At 40.0% G+C, this 20,754-nt stretch overlaps 1 protein-coding gene across 1 annotated transcript in view; it reads right to left on the reverse strand.

The window, feature by feature from the left end:
* Positions 1 to 20,754, reverse strand: part of CUBN (cubilin) — a 413,126-nt gene that overhangs the window by 235,104 nt on the left and 157,268 nt on the right. The window contains exon 28 of the mRNA XM_007936404.2: positions 14,272 to 14,422. Coding sequence (XP_007934595.1) covers positions 14,272 to 14,422 — 151 coding nt within the window. The remainder of the gene's footprint in view (positions 1 to 14,271; positions 14,423 to 20,754) is intronic.

Raw genomic sequence — 20,754 nt, forward strand, 5'->3', positions numbered from 1 at the left:
CAACCTCAGGTTTGTCAGCCTCAGCAGCCAGCAGCTGTCTGAGTGAAGAAATACCTCTAGCTTCCGTGGGGCAGGAGCAAGAGGCAGAGCTGAAGCCCGAGGTTGAGGGGATTTCACCCAGCCCTTAGACCCTGGCACTTTGAACTTGGACTTAAAGCCTCCAAACTGTAAGAAAGTAAACTCCTGTTTGTTAGGACCATCCCATTTGTGGTACATTCTTATCAGAGTGGTACTAGGTAACCAGAACAGGAAGTACAGACAATCATGTCATCTTTTCATTTTGATTAACTATATTTTTCTCCTAATCTGTTCATTATTACCAAATTTAAAAATGGTTTCTCAGTAAAAATTCATTGCGTACAATTCTTCAGGAGAAATCAATCAACCTCTCTCTCCAATTTTTGGAATTATTGAAAATTTCTAAACAAAATATAATATAAAAATATCTGCCAAGGGAGTAGCAACTAGGATCTTAAAAGCTTGCAAGCAGCCATCTACATGCAACATGGGTCTCTCCTCATCCAGAGCAAAGAATGAAGATAACCAAAGATTCATGGAAACAATTAGTCCAAGCAACTGGTACACCATGCGATCCGCAACCTTTACAACTGTGAGACCAGAACTAGATGGTGCCCGGCTTCCACTGTCAACTACTTGGAGGGGGATCTATGTAGGAAATCCTGGACAGAGAGGAAGAACAATGTGGAACAAAACTGAAAATCATTTGGAAAAAAAAAAAGGGGGGACCAGGTTTGCTGGTCTGATAGAGCCTGATAGAACCAATGAGACTATGGCCTCTAGCTGCCCTTCAGGTCTGGAATTGAACCCACACCTGTGGTGTCCAGCCAAACAAAAGATAGGCATATGAGTTGAACATTGACCTGAGGTAGATACACTCCTTGGAGAGAACAATCATGGGAGAAAGAAGGGTTGTTTATGCACAGGGAGACAGCTCAGAGGGCAGGAGTGCATGGAGGGATGGACACAGGGAAGAGGTAACTATCAGGAGGAAGTGGGAGGGGAGCTGTTGCATTGGGGTAAATTGTAGTCAATGTCATGAGACAAAGTGTATGTGAACTGCTGAATGGAAAGTGAATTTGCTCTGTAAATTTTCACCCAAATCACAATTGGGGAAAAAAAAAAAAAAAAATCTGCCAAGGAAATGAAATGAGACCAAAGTGACTGGACTGATTTCCCCTGAAATAACTAATCATGCCTAATATATGAGATGCCTAAACAGGGAAAGACCTTCAAAAAGTGCTCTTTTCATATGATTTCCAAGTTCAACACTCATATCCTTATTTAGAATTCAAATCTTCATTGAAAACCTGTTCCCAATCCCCCCAATATTTTCAATTTCAATTATTTTGGAACACAGTGCTCTGCCAGGCAAAGAGTCAGGAACCTCCCCTGGGTTTCCACCTCACTGCCTCACCCCAATTCTTTCTCTCACATTTTTCCCCACCCAAAACCCTTCCTGCACAGGGATATTACTCAATATTAACAAACAAACAAACCTGGGCAGCACCATGTAGATGTTGGTTGTCCTCTGACCCTCCACACTCTGTCCAAGCCTGAGCACAAGGTTATTATGTGTGATTATGATATGCTGCAGGCAAGTAGCCTCGGTTCTTAGCTTAGGGGAGATGCCCTGTTCTCTGAATCTGCTCCTGAGTAAAAAAACCCCTCACCTCTCATTCTCTACCCCCAATCAAGCCAATTCAATCTGGGAAGAGCTACACTCTTTGTTTGCCAAGGATTCTAACATCTGTTGAACCTAGCTCCCCCTTTCACAAGGAGCTCTGGTAGTTCAGGGCTTAAGCATTTGGTTGCTAACCAAAAGGTCAGAAGTTCAAACCCTGCAGCTGCTCCTCAGAAGAAAGATGAGGCAGTCTGCGTGTGTAAAGATTTACAGCCTCCAAAACCCTATGGGACAGTTCTACTCTGTCCTGCAGGGTAACTATGAGTCAGAATTGACAAAGTCAATGGGTTTGGTGTTTGGTGTGTTTCGTAAGCTAGTTTGCATAACTAAGTCATGGTTATAGACTAGATGATCTCTGTGTCTCTCCCATCTCAAAGTTGATGATCCTATCAGCCATGTTAGCAATTTCAGAAGAAGTAGACTTCACAAGTGAGTAAGAACAGAGCTCTGATGGTATAATGCCTAAGGCATTTGACAGTTAACCAGAAAGCTGGAGGTTCAAACCCACCAGCTACTCATTCCTCAGAAGGAAGATTGGGCAAACTACTTCTGTAGAGACACTGCCTTGGAAACCCAAGGCAGGATCTCTACGAGTCAGAACTGGCTCAATGGCAGTGAGTTTGTTTTTTTTTTCTTTTTTAGGAATGCAGATACTATATTGAAAGTTAGAGAAATAGCATGTTATTTTGAACTTGCTGTTTGCAAGCAAATGAGGTCTCCCACCCCTCCCACACACACACATACAGTAGACACTTAATTGTTGCATGTATCTGAAGAATGAATTGTGTAGTTTACTGAGGAGAGACTCTGGAACCAAAATGTTTACTTGCAGAAATTTCTTTGAAAACATTTTTTCTCAGTGGCAATTCAGTTATAAAATCATCTACTTAAGCTCTGACCTCCTTTACATTGCAGGATCTTTTAATCTTTGCAATAACAGTTGGGAGAGGAACTTACTTTCAAGCACACTGCAGTAATTTAAAACATGGTCTTTGGAGTTGGACATCACATACCTGGTTTTGGGTCACGATTCCATCCATCACTTACTAGACTTGTGAATTTGGGCAAGTAACTTAATTTCTCTAAGCTTTCTTCCTCAGTTTTCTTATCTATAACATGGGATGATGAGGAATATTTCAAGAATTAATTGGGAGGAGACATGAGCTATTTTCAAAGCATTAATTAATATATAAGAGGAGCTCTGGTAGCATAGTACCTAAGGCACTTGACTGCTAACCGGAAGGCTGGCGGTTCAAACCCAGCAGCCACTCCTCGGAAGGAAGGTTGGGCAATCCTACTTCCATAGTGATGTTGTTGTTGTTGTTATTTGCCGTCGAGTCAGCCCTGACTCATAGCGACCCCTCCTTGGGTTTCCGAGGCAGTATCACTACGGTAGTAGGATTGCCCAACCTTCCTTCTGAGGAGTGGCTGGTGGGTTTGAACCGCCAGCCTTCCGGTTAGCAGTCAAGTGCCTTAGGTACTATGCTACCGGAGCTCCAACTGCCTCGGAAACCCAAGGAGGGGTCACTATGAGTCGGGGCCGACTCGACGGCAAATAACAACAACAACAACAACAAATTAATATATCTAACACATGGTAAGGATCATTGTTTTATATGATCAAATCAGTAACAGCAACACTATCAATTAAATGGATGCAGTAAGCATTTAATCATATTTTTATTTATTCTTCTATATGGTAGCATAGTGCCTAAGGCACTTGACTGCTAACCAGAAGGCTGGCGGTTCAAACCCACCAGCCACTCCTCAGAAGGAAGGTTGGGCAATCCTACTACCGTAGTGATACTGCCTTGGAAACCCAAGGAGGGGTCGCTATGAGTCAAGTCTGACTCCACAGCACACAACAACAACATATGGTACTCTAGTTTTTCAACATAAAGAATATCTTAAAATTACATGTAGGTGATAAAACTTATATTATTTACCCTGTGAGTAGGCTGTATAATTAAAAGGAGAAAAACATCAAGGACAAAGTATATAAATGTTTTTACTTAATGAATATAAAATTCTATAAATTCTTCTAAAATATAGTTACTATCCTACCTCAGAGATTCATTATTTGTTTTGTGAGATAATGCCAGAGATGTTTTGTCTGGCGTCTATTTCTCTGAGTACACAGTAGTATACACATAAAAAATAATAATTAAAAAAAAGTCCTTGGATACGTAATGTTAGTGACAACTATGGCAATATTTATGTAAATGCTCAAAAAAGAAAATTCTCTGGGGACAAAATTTAATGTTCTACACTGACTGTCGTGTTTGTTCTGTACTAGTTTAGTCACTTTTGGCTGCCATAAACTTTGAAACTGAAAAAAAGAAAAGTGTGGTTTCTCTTTTTGTGTTCTTCAAAAAAAAAAAAAAAAACCTTTGGAGTCCCCTGGAAAGTATGTGCAATATCTATCAGAGATGCTGTTGCTAGGGAGCCAGGACACAAATAGAAGATTGAAGAAAGCCCTTCCTTTGGCCCAAATCTCAAGGACTGTGTTACAAGTTGTGCAATATATGATTTGGGAAGGTCATGTTGTTTGAGGGCTATTTCTTCTTTTCATAACTGTTTCATAGAGGGGCAGTGGAAACAGAATTCAAACTTTTTCAAACAGTAGCCACATGGGAAATGGGATGTAAGCCTCTTACAAGGCCCTTGTTGGCAACAAGACTGAGAGCCAACATTAAATGAAGGTCAACTCTGTGTATGCGTATTTACTGTTGTAGTCAAGGAGGATAAGAATAGCAGGATTTGGCTTTTCCACTCATTCTGAAGGTCTGCACATGTTCCTTGCTATCTCTGATTACTGGGACCTAGCTGAAAAGGCTCTAAAACTAAGAAGAAAGATCTGCATTATTTTTTTAGCAACTTAAGAAATAGAAATTAATTTATATATTTTTTTTCTAAATAAGCATGGGGTATTAAAAACTTCTTAGTGAAAGAGATATAATTGAGACCTTTGTCATAAACAACAATGAGGTACAGTATTTTAAAAAAAAAAAAAACCCAAATCCACTGCCATCAAGTCAATTCCGACTCACAGTGACCCCCCACTGGTTTTCCGAAGAGGTATCTCTATGGAAGTAGATTGCCCAATCTTGCTTCTGCAGAGTGGCTGGTGTGTTTGAACCACTAGCATTCTGGTTAGCAGTCAGATACCTTAAGCACTATGCCACCAGAGTGGCTTAGATACAATATAATAGTGCAGAAATTAGTGGGCCTTGATTCTGTACTAAGATAGTGTTCATATTCAGTTTTCATGCTTAGAAACCCTAAAAATATTACTAAGACAAAAGTGAAAAATATCAAATAGGCTGAAATGGCCATAATGAGCAGGGCATGATAGAGCATGTATAAACGTGAAAGAAAGTCTAGTGACCACTTAGGGAAATAACTTTTTACTTAAAGCAAACTACTGATTTTTAAAAGCTTATTTTTTACTTAAATTTCAAACTGAATGATATTTCTTTATATCCTACTATAATTATAAAACAACCACAAAATTTTATGTTTTTACTCATTTATTTTCACCTGGAGGTTGCATACAGATGTACTGAATAAAGGGTGCATTCTTGATCATAAATGAGGTCCCTTTAGAGTCAGACAGGAACAGGTGTTTTATCATTTCTCTCTCTGTAACATTTTATCTATCACAGCACTACAGGAAATGCCACTGTGAAAGCAACCCCATCACCAGCAGAGAAAACTCTCAGTCTGAGATTAGGCCCAGCTGGCTAGATTCACATCCTCAACCTTGTAGGCATGCCCTTGAACTTGTGCTGAACACAATTCATAAAATCAGTTACAGTATGAGCATCAGTGGCTAAGGCACTTGACTGCTAACCAGAAGGCTGGTGGTTCAAACTCACCAGCCACTCCTTGGAAGGAAGATGGGGCAATCCACTTCCGTAGTGATACTACCTTGGAAACCCAAGGAGGGGTCGCTATGAGTTGGGTACGACTCGATGGCACATAACAACAACAACAACAACCTCCAGGTTGTTGTGAACTTTTGCATTATACAGGAGTAAGGCTCAAGACAGACAAAAGAATGATCATCAAAAAATAAAAAAAGGTCCTAAAACCATTTGCAGACATGAAAACCTATGTAGTAATTATTCTGTATATGAAAGTTGTAACTTCTCTGATAGAAAGAAATTGAAATAGAAAAGGGAATGAGGCAATTGGTATACTTTTTTTGTATCAGTATTTATGATGGCGCTAGCAACATAGTCCTTCACTATCTTTGTTAAGGAAGCATTAGAGCTTTATCAGATTAGATGTTTAGCCATCTTGACCTTATAAATCTCCATCACTAGCTCTCAGTAATCAACCCAGCATGGTTCTCTCAAATGTCTCCCATCGCCATCATCTCTCACTTCTCCAACCACAGTCTCCTCTGACATTTCCCACTCCCTGCTCCAGAAACACTGATCCCCTGTTTCTTGCCACATTATATTCTAAATAACATTTCACTCAACCTTGTCTATGTAGCCTTATATTGCACTGTCCTCATTATCTATTATGCTATTCTCTACTTGTTTCTTTGCTGATACTAATCCAGGCACCACTGATCAATTCTTGTTCTCTTTCTTCAAAGTCTTTAAAATCCCACTGAGTCCATGAACATTTCACCTATAATTTATAGTCTACCACTCTGAAGCCTTACTATTCTTACAGTAAGATACTCACAGTTTAGTACTTATATTATTTAATTATCTACCATTCCTAACCAGATTTTACATACTTTGAAAACAAAGACTAATTTTGTACTTTTGTATTCCTTTGAATGAATACCTTGCATGGTTTGGGACACATATAATTTATCATGCTCATAACTACAAATATACCAATAAATAATTCATTCCAAGATCTCTTTTCCCCAGGTTGTCAATTCCCAAACCAACATAAACAATTGACCAAGGGACACAACACTTGAATATTCCACCAAAATCCAAATCCACGGCTGCCAAGTGGATTCCAACTCATAACAATGCTATAGAAAAAAGTAGAACTTGACTTGATGGCAGTGAGTTTTTTGTTTTGTTTTTTTAAAGAGGGTCTCTAAGGTGTTTTGTTTTTGTTTTTAAAGAAAAAGGTGTTTTGATTCTCTAGTGCTGCTATAACAGACATACCACAAATGTATAGCTTTAACAAACAGGGATTTATTCTCTTAGAGTTCAAGAGGCTAGAGGTCCAAGTTCAAAGTGCCAGCTCTAGGCACTGGATGAAGGCCCCTCCACCTTAGATTTCAGCTTTGCCTCTTGTTCCCGCCCACTGAAGCTGGAGGCATCTCTTAACTCAGGCAGCTGCTGGCTGCTGAGGCTAACAAACCCAAGGTCTACAAGTAAAATGGCACAATCCCAAGATTTATTAAGCAATATGGCAGGCCACTAGTTGAAGCCCAGAAACATTCCCAAGATTGGCAGGTAGCATTGGCATGCTGCTGAACAAAGACTCTGCTACATGTGGGATCCAAGGGTGCTAAAAAAGCTCAGATACATTTCTCAAAGCTGTCTCCTTATAAAGGGGAAGCAGACCACATCCCTAAGGCAGCTACTCAACTGCTCACAGTAGATTCCACCATGGAGTAAATTACCAGGCTTATCATGGGAAATAACTATATCCAGCTGCCCAGCTACTCAAAACCAGGCCCAGCCAAGTTGACACACAACCTTAACTACCACAAAAAGCTTTAATCTTTTTGGGAGAAGACTTTCTCCCACAGAGAAGCTGGTGGCTTTGAATCAATAACTTTTCAGTTAGCAGCCAAATACTTAACCACTGAGCCCATCAAACCGAAAGCACTGCCATTGAGTCACATCCGACTCATAGCGACCCCTCCTTGGGATTCTGAAGCGGTATCACTATGGAAGTAGATTACCCAACCTTCCTTCCGAGGAGGTTAGCAGTCTGGTTAGCAGTCAAATGTCTTAGGTACTCCACCACCCAGCTCCTACTGAGCCTACAGGCATCTCAAATTCAGTATATTCAAACTGGATCTCTACCCTCCCTCTGCAAGCCAGGTCTTCTTCCAAGATTCCCAGTCTACGCACCAAACACACAATAAATGAGCTAATGCAGAAATGTGAGAGCTATCTGTGACGCCTCCTTTTATCTCACAGACACACATATCTACTCTGCCATCAAATTTGCCTATAATACTTTCTAAATACCTCGTGAACACATGATCTTCCCTTTTACATGTGACCATACTCATTCTTTCTTCCTGTTCTATTAAAATACCCCCCTCACTATTCTCGCAATATCAGCCTTTCTTTTCCTACCCAACCCTCTACTGTCTTACCAGAGTTATTATTCTGAAACATCCATCTGCTCATGTCACTAAGTCTCCTGCTTAAAAATCCACCAGTGGCCTTTCACCAACTGCAGAATAAATGCCTCAACCTCTATCAGTCTCTCTAGTTCAGTGCTTTCTTCATTATCACCCACCCCCACCCTGCAAGGAGCCTTTTCTAGGCACTTTTTCATAGATACTGTATAATTGTTTATATACTACAAACATATCTGTTCTTTACATATTAAAAAAAATAATAATTTCTTTTAGCCATGCCTCCCAAAAAGTTAATTTTCACTCCATTGGGGATGATATTGACCCCACCAAGAATACATGCTCTCACTGAAATATTTGCCCTTTATAGAACTTTTTAACTCTCCTATCCTCCTTGCTTCTACTCAGCAATGCCTTCTTCTCCCAGGTATTTGTACAATTGATTAATTCTTCCTCATTCTTCAAAATGCAGCTCAAATATCAAATCTTCCTGAAGGTTCTCTTGAACTTCCTCAGGCTCACCTAGCTAAGCTCATCCATCCTCCTATAGCATCATGGATTAAAAACAAAAAAGCCAAACTCTCTGCTGTCAATTAGTTTCTGACTCAGCGAGCCCTAGTTGGGTTTCCCAGGAGGTGTCTTTACAGAAGTAGATTGCCCAATCTTCCTTCTGAGGACTAGCTCCCCCAATCCTCCACAGCATCATGGATTAGGTACCTCTTTTAACACTTGGCATATTTGTTTGTCTTACCTCCTACTAGATGACTAACTTCCTGAAAACAAAGATACTACCTCTGGTACTGGGCTGGTACAGGCAGTTAGTTAATGTGCTCAGCTGCTAACTGAAAGGCAAGAGGTTCAAGTCTACCAGAGGCTCCTCAGGAGAAAGGCCTGGAAATTTACTTCTGAAAAATTAGCCATTGAAAACCGTATGGAGCACAGTTCAACTCTTGACACACATGGGGTTGCCATGAGTCAGAATCAACTTGACAGCAACTGGTTAGCCCGGTACCTGGCTATGAATGATGTGTGCTTGTTGCTTGGTTGAATAAATAATATAATGAACATGTTCTTAATAAATAGCTGCTTACAGAGGTTATGTGTCAGCAATATAAAGCAATTTGTGACTGCAAGCCATCTGTCCTTGTGAGGGAGCCCAGCAGAGCCCAAAGGTTTATCAGCTCATATTACCTCTGGGCCCTGAGTGCAACTACCCTGCATTTGTATATCAAGCAAATAGGTTTAACCAAATTACAAAAGATAAAACCTTTGTCCTCAAATGGGTCAATCTTCCAGAAACCTCATCACACATACTCTAAGTCATAAAAGGAATGAAAATTACAAATTGAAAATAATTCCCCTGAAAGACCAAAAATAAACAAAGACTATTTTGAAAAGAGGAAAGGGGACTGGAACTAAGGTTTTAAGAAAAACATTGCTGGTCTCACAGGGCTTGTTTGTCAATGTTCTAAAAATATATTTTTTTAAAGCCTTTGGTATAGTGCCATGGGTCCACAGGTAAGCAAGAAGATGCTGGCTTATGTCCAAACTAAAGGATCTTGATGAAGTTTTTAAATGTTCTCACCAAGCAGATTTCTAAAAATTCTCAAAGCTTAAGAAATCTTATTAATGGCTAAATAGAAGGCAAATGGAACCAGCCCAATTCAAGAGGCTGATGTCATCTACCTCCCCAAAGAAAAGGCCACACTTTCCTTTGTGAAAACACAGAGTGACATCACCTCCCGATCACATGTCACTTAGCCCTTCCTCTGCTAGTTCCCAGCTGAAGTGTTCTCTCCCTTTGCAAATGTCACTCTTTCACTCACAAAGCTTCTTGACCTTGTTTGTGTGCGGGATTCCACAGCCCAGTAAAAGAAGGCCTCTGGGAGCGGAAGACCAGAAGAAACGAGGGGTGTGTGCAGCTGGCTGGGAGGTCACTATTCACACAGCTTGCAGAGAGTTCTATATTCCCTTCCACAACCCAGACTGAGGCCTGTGAGGCCGAATTCAGCCTCTAGACAATGCTGTCAATGCTGAATACAGAACCGATTAGCCAGGCAAGGCAACTGTGGCTATTTCATTATTTCCAGTGTGAGACTGTCTTTGATGATATGCATAAAGGCATGGTGATGTGGTTTAATCTCACTTTACTGCAGCACCACTTTAAAAATGGGACAACAGATAGAGCCAGTTTGTAGATCCATTTTTTCAAAGCAAATAGAAGGTTCGACAAAGAAGGACATTTTGTAAATGGGTTTATTTATTAATTGGCTTACTGAATGAAGTGTGTGGGGGATTCTTCTTCAGCAGAAATGCCCAGGAAATGATGTCACTGTCGTTTTGTGAACTCCCAGCATAATTACTGAGCTCTTATTATTACACAGTTTAGAAAAGAATGGGAAGATAAAGGGGGCTTGAAATGTGATTTGATTCTGATGAAATGAAGGTGGGGTTTAAAGCCACTTCCTCTGACCAGGTAAAGAAGAGCAGCTTTGGGGCCTGAGTCCTTCCACCTAATTCTGAGAAGATGTTTAGGGGTGCTCTACAGAGACAATATTTTGGAGTATTTTTCTCCTGATGTTACATACACACACATACGCACACACAGAGAGATACACATTCACATCTGCACACTCCTCACATATATGTTCAAGAATATTATTAACTATTACACTTTACAATTCAGTATAATTTTTAAATAATAAAGTATTTGAGGCCCACAACTTGCCAGGTTACTTCAATCCTTCAAGATCATACTCAAAACTCATTTACTAGCAATATGATGAATTTCAAGAAAAAAACATGGTGCGGACTCTATCCCTGCCTGAGATCCTAGGCATCCATATATTTATTACCCACATGATCTGGCCTCTGCTTAGCTCTCCAGCCTCCTCTAGCCTTACTCCCTGCTCTGAACTTTTTGATTCTCTCATTCTTACCCTGTTTCCTCCACCACAGCATTTTTGATTGATGCAGAATTGTCTTTGTTCTTCCATTTGCCTAGTCAACTTCTACTTATTTTTAGTTCTTATTTCAAATGTCCCAATCTCATAGCAAACCGCCCTGACCTCCTGTATATGTCAAACTCCCTATAGTATGTGCCCATAAAGAAACCCTCACAATGTATCTCAGAGTATCTCTCTGGACCATATCATAGTTTTTATTTTATTTGTATGAGTATTTGCCTGATGTGTCTTGATTGCCCTCACTAGCCTGGGAGCCCGGTGAGAACAAGAAGCATGCTTGGTTAAGTCACCACTGTGTCCCCAGCCCAAGGACAGGACTTGTCACATCACAGATCCTTATTATGCATAGAATGCACAAAGAATGGATAACTCACGGCTTAAGTCTGCAGTTTATCTCCAAAGGGTAAAAAGTAGTAGGGAAGGATTTTTTCTATTGAAGACCTTTTTCCTGATTCTAGTTTTCTCTATTCCTACCCTCTTCTCTGACAATCTCAAGTTATGGGCATAGTTCACATGCAGAGTATAAACTCTGTGTAGTTATAGCATTGGGTAATTATTAGTTTTAAAAAGTTGATTAAGTTTGTACAGATCTTCCCACTATAATTTATACATGGTGGACAGAAGCCAGTTTAAAATTTTTGAGTTCTAGCTCCAGTTGGTAAAAGTGAGTTGCATAACTCTGGCTCCAAGCTTAGCAAGTTTTCAGCAATTGGGAGAAAGTTTTGAAATAGTAAACAGGAAAAGAGAATAGACAGATGATGTCTTTGACTCCCCCAGAAAAAGAAAGATTTTAAATGGAACTGGTAGGAAAAATTTTCCTAACAAAAACTCGGAGCTTTCACCAGAGGATTCAGTTGTGTCTCACTTGTTGGCAGGAAGCATTGCATGGCTTCAAGAACCCAGGGATATAATAATTGGTACAATAATTGAGTGTAGCAATAATGAGCATAAATCAAAAATTCTTTAGGGTGGCCTTTGGTTAGTGTGACTAGAATAGCCTGGAGGGTAGATGGAAAAATCCCATTGTGGGGAAAGATACAACCAATAAAGTCACTGTTCCTAAAACACCCAATCCCAGCTGCTCACCAGAATTACTCAGGGAGCGTTGAAAAAATAGCAACATTCAAGGTCCTACCCCAGATCAATTGGCTCCAGTCTCTCTAGGTTGGTCCCAGGCATGAGTATTTTTTAAAAATTCCCCGATAATTACAAAGTACATCCAGGGCTAAGTACCACTCCCTTACTTCCTGAGCCCCAGGTCTCCTAGTTAGCACTTCTTACTTTCTATCCTCTATCCCACATGAAAGCTTTCTCCCCGGTGGGTTTCTAAAGCAATAAGGTTCTTCCTTATAGGACCCCAGTTACCATTTTACTGTCACTGAAACAAACTGTTGGTAGAGTGTGTGCTTGCAGCACCTTAGAAGGAGTCTCCTGCTTTTCTTTACCATTTTATTTCTCCAGCCTTAACATGACTATTGCTTCCTCCTCAAAGGTGGCCCACAGAAGGGCAGCAGCAGCATTACCTGACAGCGAGTTACCTGACAGCATGTTAGAAATACAGGTCTCAGGCCCCACCCAGGTCCACTGAATCAGCATCTGCATTTTTAACAAGACCCTTAGGTGATTCATGTGTGCATTAAAGTCAGAAAAGCATTGCTCTGGAGAATACCCCTCGCTCTTGAAGATCTGGGCCATTTTCTTGTATTTTCCTGTCCCCTGTATATTTTTACAACTGTCTCTCTCTTCCTAAATATCATACTATTTCAAAATCTCAGAATAATAGAAACAGACTGTACTGTAGAGATGAATCAGCTCAATTCTTTCATTTAACAAATCAATAAACTGACCATTCCAAGGTTAAATCTACCCACTTGATGAATAAGAAGTTCCCACGCTTTCACAAGCTTAATTATCATAGCTCATTTACTTTGGGGATTCATAATCTATATTCCAGGTTATAAGTAACTCTGTGGATTACCACTGACCATTTTTAAACACTGTAAATATCATATTTACACTTTAACAAAAATATACTCAGTTCCCAGTTCATGATTTTTTGAAGAGATGTATTTTTCTTCATTTACCATAGACTTAACCTCAGACTATCCAGCACTTGAGTGTATAATAGGGCTAGTTCATTATATGTAGCTCTGCAATTCATATAATGAGCTCACTAAAATGTTAGCAGCCCTCAAGAGTTTTACATCCATGACATACATCCATGTATGCTCACCTTGGGCTCATAATGCACTTGGACAGTTTGGCACAGCTTAGATGTCCATGTGTGATTCCTGGTATAATATTGCAACTTCATTTATTTTTCAAATTGATTGAAACATACAAGTGACCCCTATATCTTGGTTGAGAAAGGCTGCTATAGCCAAAGGAGCTATATTGTTCAGGTTTGGTCCCTCTAAGACAGTGCTCCTCAGACTTCAAAAAGTTATATGGGAGACTAGTTCAAACACACAATGTTGGCCCTACTATCAGAGTTTCTGATGCTGTAGATCTGGAATGGGGCCAAAATATTTGTATTTCTAACAAACTCCAGATGATGTTGAGGCTGCTGTTGCGGAGCATGTTTGAGAAGCACTCCTCTGGGGCCCTCTCCCTCTCAACTAGCCCACATGAGGTCAAGTATAGACATCTCAGACCTCTTGTTAAAAAATTACTTTTCTTCTTTAGAGGAATGGTTATCTCTACCTGCTTCCTGACCCACCCATTTGTAGGAATCTGAGGTTTCCCGTCTCTGTCTGGAAGGTACAACACACATTCCTGCCTTAGTGCATCACTAACTTCCATTCTCCGTTTCTGTTCCTCCTCTCAGCCTAATCCTTTCCTTTCCCCTTCCCCTTCTGTCTCTCTGTCTCTCTCTGATTATCTATCATTATGTCTCTATTTCTGACACCCTTTTTCTATTGAATGACAGCCTTCATTTTCATTCTATTCCATTGCACCTGAGAAACTCCCATCTCACTTTGCAAACGTGCTTCCCAAACCAAGGTATAGGTCTTCTCCCCAGAAACTTCATTCTGCTCCCTCCTTTTGGTTAGGCAATTTCCAACTGCAACTACTTAGGCAGTTATCCAAATCCTATTCATTTTGACTTTTCTTCCTCTCTTAACCCTAATTAATCTCCAGGGGTCTACCATGTCTAAATAAGCTTTCTAAACCCAGCACCAGATTACACCCTAGTTCCATTGTTTGTTGACCGTATTATTTCCAAGTATGGAATTGGAAAGGGAAAATTTGTTGGTCAGAGAGCAAGTGCCAAATACAACTGTGACAGGTACAGGGCTCACCGTGAATGAACCACTGCATCTGAAATCCTTTCTCATGGTGACCAACTCCATCAGTATGGAACAGCACACGAAGCCTGGAGCCTGTGGTACTCCCTGGAGGGGGCATATCTGTTCCACAGTAGCGCCCCATTCGTTGTGATCCATCGTAGAGCTGAAATTAAAAAAAAATATATAATAATTACCAATGCAAAAAAATTCACACGGTTTGTCAGATAGAAAAAACAAAGTCTACCAATATGCAAAAGCTGTTCCTGACTTCAAACTTTAGGAATAAATCTCCTGAGGTAGGTTGAATACAATAGGCTTAACATTAAATAAAAATAATTATATAGAGTTTTGGTGATGGATCTGATTCCTAAGCTCAATAAATTTGGAAATCCAACTATTAATTGTTCTATTTTATGTCAATCTAGCATCCCCTCCAAAGCATAATATAGTCACAGAACAGGAGAACGGTAGGTCAAATGGGCCACCTTCACATATTAAAAACCCACTGCCCTCAAGTCAGATCCGACTCATAGTGACCCCTCCTTGGGTTTCCGAGGCAGTATCACTAGGGAAGTAGATTGTCCCAACTTTCCTTCTGAGGAGTGGCTGGCAGTATGTCCTAAATAGGCTCTTTCACATCTATAAGCCTCAGTTTGCTTGATGGGGAAAATGCCTACCCTACTGATAGCTGCATGAATTAATGATGCCGTACAGCCAGAACCTAGCAAAAATACCTGGTGCATAGGAGATGCTCAGTGAATAACTATTACAATTGTAAGATATGTGATTTCTATCAATACTTAACTAATTGTTTAAAAAATAGGCATTTCAGATAGGTAAAAAAGGAAAATACAAAGGTTAATCCCAATAAAAACAACCACTGTTACCATTTTGTTAATACTAGAAGTTTTTTCCTTGTCAATATTTTTTCATTTATATATGTATATATCCCATACATGTGCGTGTGTGTATACATGTGTGTACATATGTGTATATAGATATGCATATATATGTGTATATACATGTATATACATATATATATACACACACTCGTGTATACAGATACATCTATGTGTGTATAAACTTGGAATAGATATTCAAAATTGTTACCTGTTTGTCACTAAACATGTCAGTAAATAGTCTATGTAACATCATTTTCAGTGGTGGCTAAATGCTACTGATACATTGAAGTGACATTAGGAATTCCATAGTTGATCATTTAAGTATTTCCAAATTTTGTCAATATCAACTTTTTACATTTTTTTTTACCATCCTTAGGAAATACTCCTAGAAGGTAAATGAATCAAACAATATAATCTTTTATGGCTCTTGATATATATTATTAAATTTCTTACCAAAAAGTTTATACTTATCTATCTTCTCATCAGCAGTTTACAAAAACGTTTCTTTTAGCAGACCTTTGGTAGTGGTGACTACCATTATTTTTTAAATGGGTGCTTACTGGAGAGTAAAAATCTGTTTTTTTTTTTTTTTTAACAATTATTTTGTGCCATAATGGTTACTTCACGGCTGAAGTTTTTTGTTTTTTTTTTAAATTAATATACCTTTGGGCATTTATATTCTTCTCTTGGAACTTTTCTGCTGCATTATTTCCTATTTCTCACTGAAGTATTTATATCCTATTGTGCATCTTTCATTTTCTCCATTCAATAATTTCATCAGATTCATATCGCCAAACCAAAAACAAAGAAAAAAGAATGCCAAAACAAAAACTTCTCTACCATATCTGTTCACTTGGGAAAGAAAATGACATTGCAAAAAGAATGGCTTCTGTTCTGGTTACCTAGTGCCGCTCTGACAAGAATATACCACAAATGGGATGGCCTTAACAAACAGGAGTTTGTTACAATTTGAAGGCTTTAAGTCCAAGTTCAAAGTGCCAGGCTCTAGGGGCTATGTGAAACCCCCTTGACCTTGGGCTTCAGCTCTGCCTCTTGCTCCCAGCCCACTGAAGCTAGAGCCATCTCTTCACTCAGACAGCTACTGGCTGCTGAGGCTAACAAACCCAAGGTCGACAAATAAAAGGGCACAGTCCCGATGTTAACAAACCATACAGCAGGCCATTAATTCAAGTCCATTGAAAGTCCCAAAGTCAGCAGAGCATGGCAGGCTGCTGAACAACACGGCTATACACAGGGTCCAAACGTGCAATAAGCTAGAGACCACTCCCCAAGGCTTCTAATTATACATAGGAAGCGGACCACATCCCTAAGGCAGCTACTCAGCTGCTCACAGTAGATTCCACCATGGAGTTGATTACCAGTCTCATCATGGGGAATACTATTTCCAGCTGCCCAGCCACTCAACCAGGCCCAGCCAAATTGACACACAAACTGAACTACCACAGCTTCCTCATGACTAAAGCCATTATATTTTCTCTTTTTCCCTTACTGTCCACATTAAATACTTTGTTCCAGTTACCTTGGAATGAGCTACTCAAAACAATAAGATGGAAAATGTCTGGTAATAAACATATGGACTTCCTTCATTATTCTCTTGGAGGGTGCAGACACATAAGTGTGTGTGAGTATGAGCTTGCATTTATCTGTGGATAAATGTATATGACTTCAAAAAATTGCAAACTAACCAAATTATCTTTATTTATTGAAACATTATGATATGAAATATTGTTTGACACATATTTATCTTAGCATATAAAACTCTATAACCAAATTTCACAAAGTACTTACACAGTCCATTCCCTAATTCCTATAGCCAGGCATGAATTAGTTTTCCTTTGAAACCCCTTAACGTTTTATTTGTACTTCTTTTGTGGAAATCATCACATAGCTTTGTATTATATGTACAGGTAGGCATGTCTATATCCTGAAATGATCGTGTGCTCCCTTAGAGCACAGATCACCTCTTGAGTTACTTTCACTGCCAAATGCAGGACTTTCTGCGCAAGTTCCTATCACATCAGGAATGAAAGAATACAATGATTTTCCCACACCTGCATTTACTTTGGGAGCTCTAGTGGCACAGTGGTTAAAGCACTCAGCTGTTAACCAAAAGATTGGCAGTTCAAACCTACCAGACGTTCAGTGGGATAAAGATGAGGCATTCTGCTTCAATAAAGATTTATAGCCTTGGAAACCCTATGGGGCAGTTCAATTCTGTCCTTTAGGGTCACGATGAGCTGGAAGCAACTTGATGGCACTGGGTGGTATTTACTTTATTAGGATTTAGTCTGCACTATTATTTGAACTCTGCAGTTAGATAGAGTGTAGGGTCCTACAGTCCTGAATGCCAGCACACACCTTTTAGTCAGTAAAAGGATACTAAAAGCTCTGGTGGCACAGTGCCTAAGGCACTGATTGTTAACCAGAAGGTTGACAGTTCAAACCCACTAGCCACCCTGTGGAAGGAAGACAGGGCAATCTACTTCCGTAAAGATTTACCACCTCGGAAACCCAATGGGGATCACTATGAGTCAGAATCAACTCGATGGCAGTGGGTTTGATTTTTTTGGTCTGCTAGAAGGAGGAAGTAGGAAAGCCCTTGTTCAAGGTTATTCTGAAAGCTAGGGGCAGTACTCACAATAAATTCACGTTCCTAAGTCTGGGCCTGCTCATTGAGTTCTCATAAGTGGTTGCTCATCAGACATAGATTCTTGTGAGATTTGAAGGAAGGACAGCAGAGATTGAAAAAAAGAAGTTCAGAAAACCATTATATCACCCTTTCAGACTGAAACTAAACATTTTAAGCAAATGAATAAAGATGAGATACATTTTTCAGGATTATCACTTCAGCTTCCTTTCTATGTGTGTGTCTTAACACTGCTGCTTCAAATGTGCATATTTATTATCAAGTTTCTAATCAGTCTAAATATTTGACAAAAAACATAACAAGGGCATGAGTGAGAGAAAGAATAAAGCAACATAAAACGAGGGAACAACCATGAAAGCTAAGTCACCCTTCACCTCAGATCTCTCTCTCACCATTTAATGCAGGGGTAAAAGTGGAGGTGGGAATAGGTCAATGTTGTAATCTGTAGATTCTTGCATTAGTGGGCCACTATAGGACATTTCATGGGAGAAAGATGAGGCAATTTACTTCTGTAAAGATTTACAGCCCTAGAAGCCCTATGGGGGTTGCTATGAGTCAGAGTTGACTCAATGACAGTGGGTTTGGTTTGCTTTGGTAGGACATTTGGCCCCTGGTATGAATGGTTAAAGCTTGACTGCTAACCGAAAGGTTGGTGGTTCAAATGCAGCAGTGACTCTGCAGGAGAAAGACATAGTGGCCTGCTTCTGTAAAGATTTGTTGTTGTTGTTACGTGCCGTTGAGTCAGACCCAACTCATAGCGAACCCTCCTTAGGTTTCCGAGGTGGTATCACTACGGAAGTAGATTGCCCAACCTTCCGTCCAAGGAGTGGCTGGCGGGTTTGAACCACCAGCCTTCTGGTTAGCAGTCAAGTGCCTTAGGCACTATGCTACCTTGAAAATCCTTTGGGGCAGTTCTACTCTGTCCTATAAGGTGACTATGCGTGTGAATCAACTCAATGACAATAGGCTTTTGGTAGGATATTTGCTGAGAGTTTAGAGCTTTTATTAATTCTACTATTTTAGTTTAGGGATTCCAGTTCAAGACTGAAAAAATTAAAAAAAAAAAAAAAAAAAGGAGCTGCCATCGAGTCAGTTCTGATTCAAGGTGACCCATTGTGTATTAGAGTGGAACTGTGTTGTACAGGCTTTTCAATGGCTGAGTTCTCACCAGAACTTTCTTCTGAAACACATTTAACTGACTCAAACCTCCAATCTGTGGGTCACCATCTGAGCTCCTTAACCTATTGCACCATCCAGGGACTTCAGTTCAAAATTAGTTGGTACAAAAACATAGTGTTCCCAAGCAGATATATGTTGGTGTTGTTAGGTGCCATAGAGTCATTTCCAACTCATAGCGACCCTATGCACAGCAGAATGAAACACCGCCTGATCCCATGCAGGCTCCATGATCCTTGCTATACTTGAGCCCATTGTCGCAGCCACCATGTCAATCCATCTTGTTGAAGGCCTTCCCCTCTTTTGTCGACCCTCTACCTTACCAAGCATGACATCATTCTCCAGAGAATGGTCCTTTCTAACAACATGACCAAAGTAGGTGAGACGAGGTCTGGCCACTCTCACTTCCAAGGAGCATTTCAGCTGCACTTCCTCCAGGACAGATCTGTTAGTTCTTTTAGCAGTCTATGGTACTCTCAGTATTCTTTGTCAGCACTACAACTCAAAAGCATCAACTCTTCTTTGGTCTTCCTTATTCATTGTCCAGCTCTCACATGCATATGTGGCAACTGAAAATATCATGGCTTGTGTCAGGTGCACCTTAGTCCTCAAGGAGACATCCTTGCTCCTCAGCACTTGAAAGAGGTCTTTTGGAGCCGACTTGCCCAGTGCTATATGTCATCTGATGTCCTGATTGCTGCTTCCATTGGCATCGATTGTAGAACCAAGCAATATGAATTCTTTGACAATATCAATCCATTTATTGTAATGCTGCTTATTGGTCCAGTTGTAAGGATTTTTGTTTTCTTTACATTGAGATGTAATCCATACTGCAGACTGTATTCTTCAATTTTCATCAGTAAGTGCCTCAAGTCATCCTCACTTTCAGCAGGCAAAGTGGTGTCATCGGCTTATTGCAGGTTGTTAATGATTCTTCCTCCAATCCTGATGCCACGTTTTTCTTCATATAGTTCAGCTTCTAGGATTATTTGCTCAGCATATAGATAGAATAAGTATGGGGAAAGGATACAACCCTGACACACTCCCTTCTTGATTTTAAACCATGTAGTGTCCCCTTGTTCCATTCCAACAATAGCCTCCTTGTCAATGTACAGGTTCCTCATGAGTACAATCAAGTGTTATGGAATTCTCATTCTTCTCAATGTTATCCACAATTTGTCATGATCCGCACAATCAAATGCCTTTGCATAAGCAATAAAACACAGGTCAACATCTTTCTGGTATTCTTTGCCTTGAGCCAAGATCCATCTGACAGCAGCTATGATATTGATATCCCTTGTTCCATGTCCTCTTCTGAATCCAGCTTGCACCCCTGGAAATTCTCTGTCAACATATTGCTGCAACCGTTTTTGAATTATCTTCAATTAAATATTACTTGAGTGCAATATTAATGATATTGTTCGATAATTTCCACATTCTGTGGGATCACCTTTCTTTGGAATGGGTACAAATATGGATCTCTTCCAGTCAGCTGACCAGGTAGCTGTCTTCCAAATGTCTTGGCATAACCAAGTGAGTGCCTCCAGTGGGGCATCCGTTTGCTGAAATACCTCAATGGGTATCCCATCAATTGCCAGAGCCTTGTTCTTTGCCAACTCCTTCATTGAAGCTTTGACTTCCTCCTTCAATACCACTGGTTCTAGATCATATGCCACCTCCTGAAATGGATGGAGATCGACCAGTTCTTTTTGGTACAGTGACTCTGTGTATTCCCTCCATTTTCTTTAG

The sequence above is a fragment of the Orycteropus afer genome, unplaced genomic scaffold (genome assembly GCF_000298275.1).
Source record: "Orycteropus afer afer isolate SDZICR_OR568_19922 unplaced genomic scaffold, OryAfe1.0 scaffold00035, whole genome shotgun sequence".
Taxonomy (NCBI): domain Eukaryota; kingdom Metazoa; phylum Chordata; class Mammalia; order Tubulidentata; family Orycteropodidae; genus Orycteropus; species Orycteropus afer.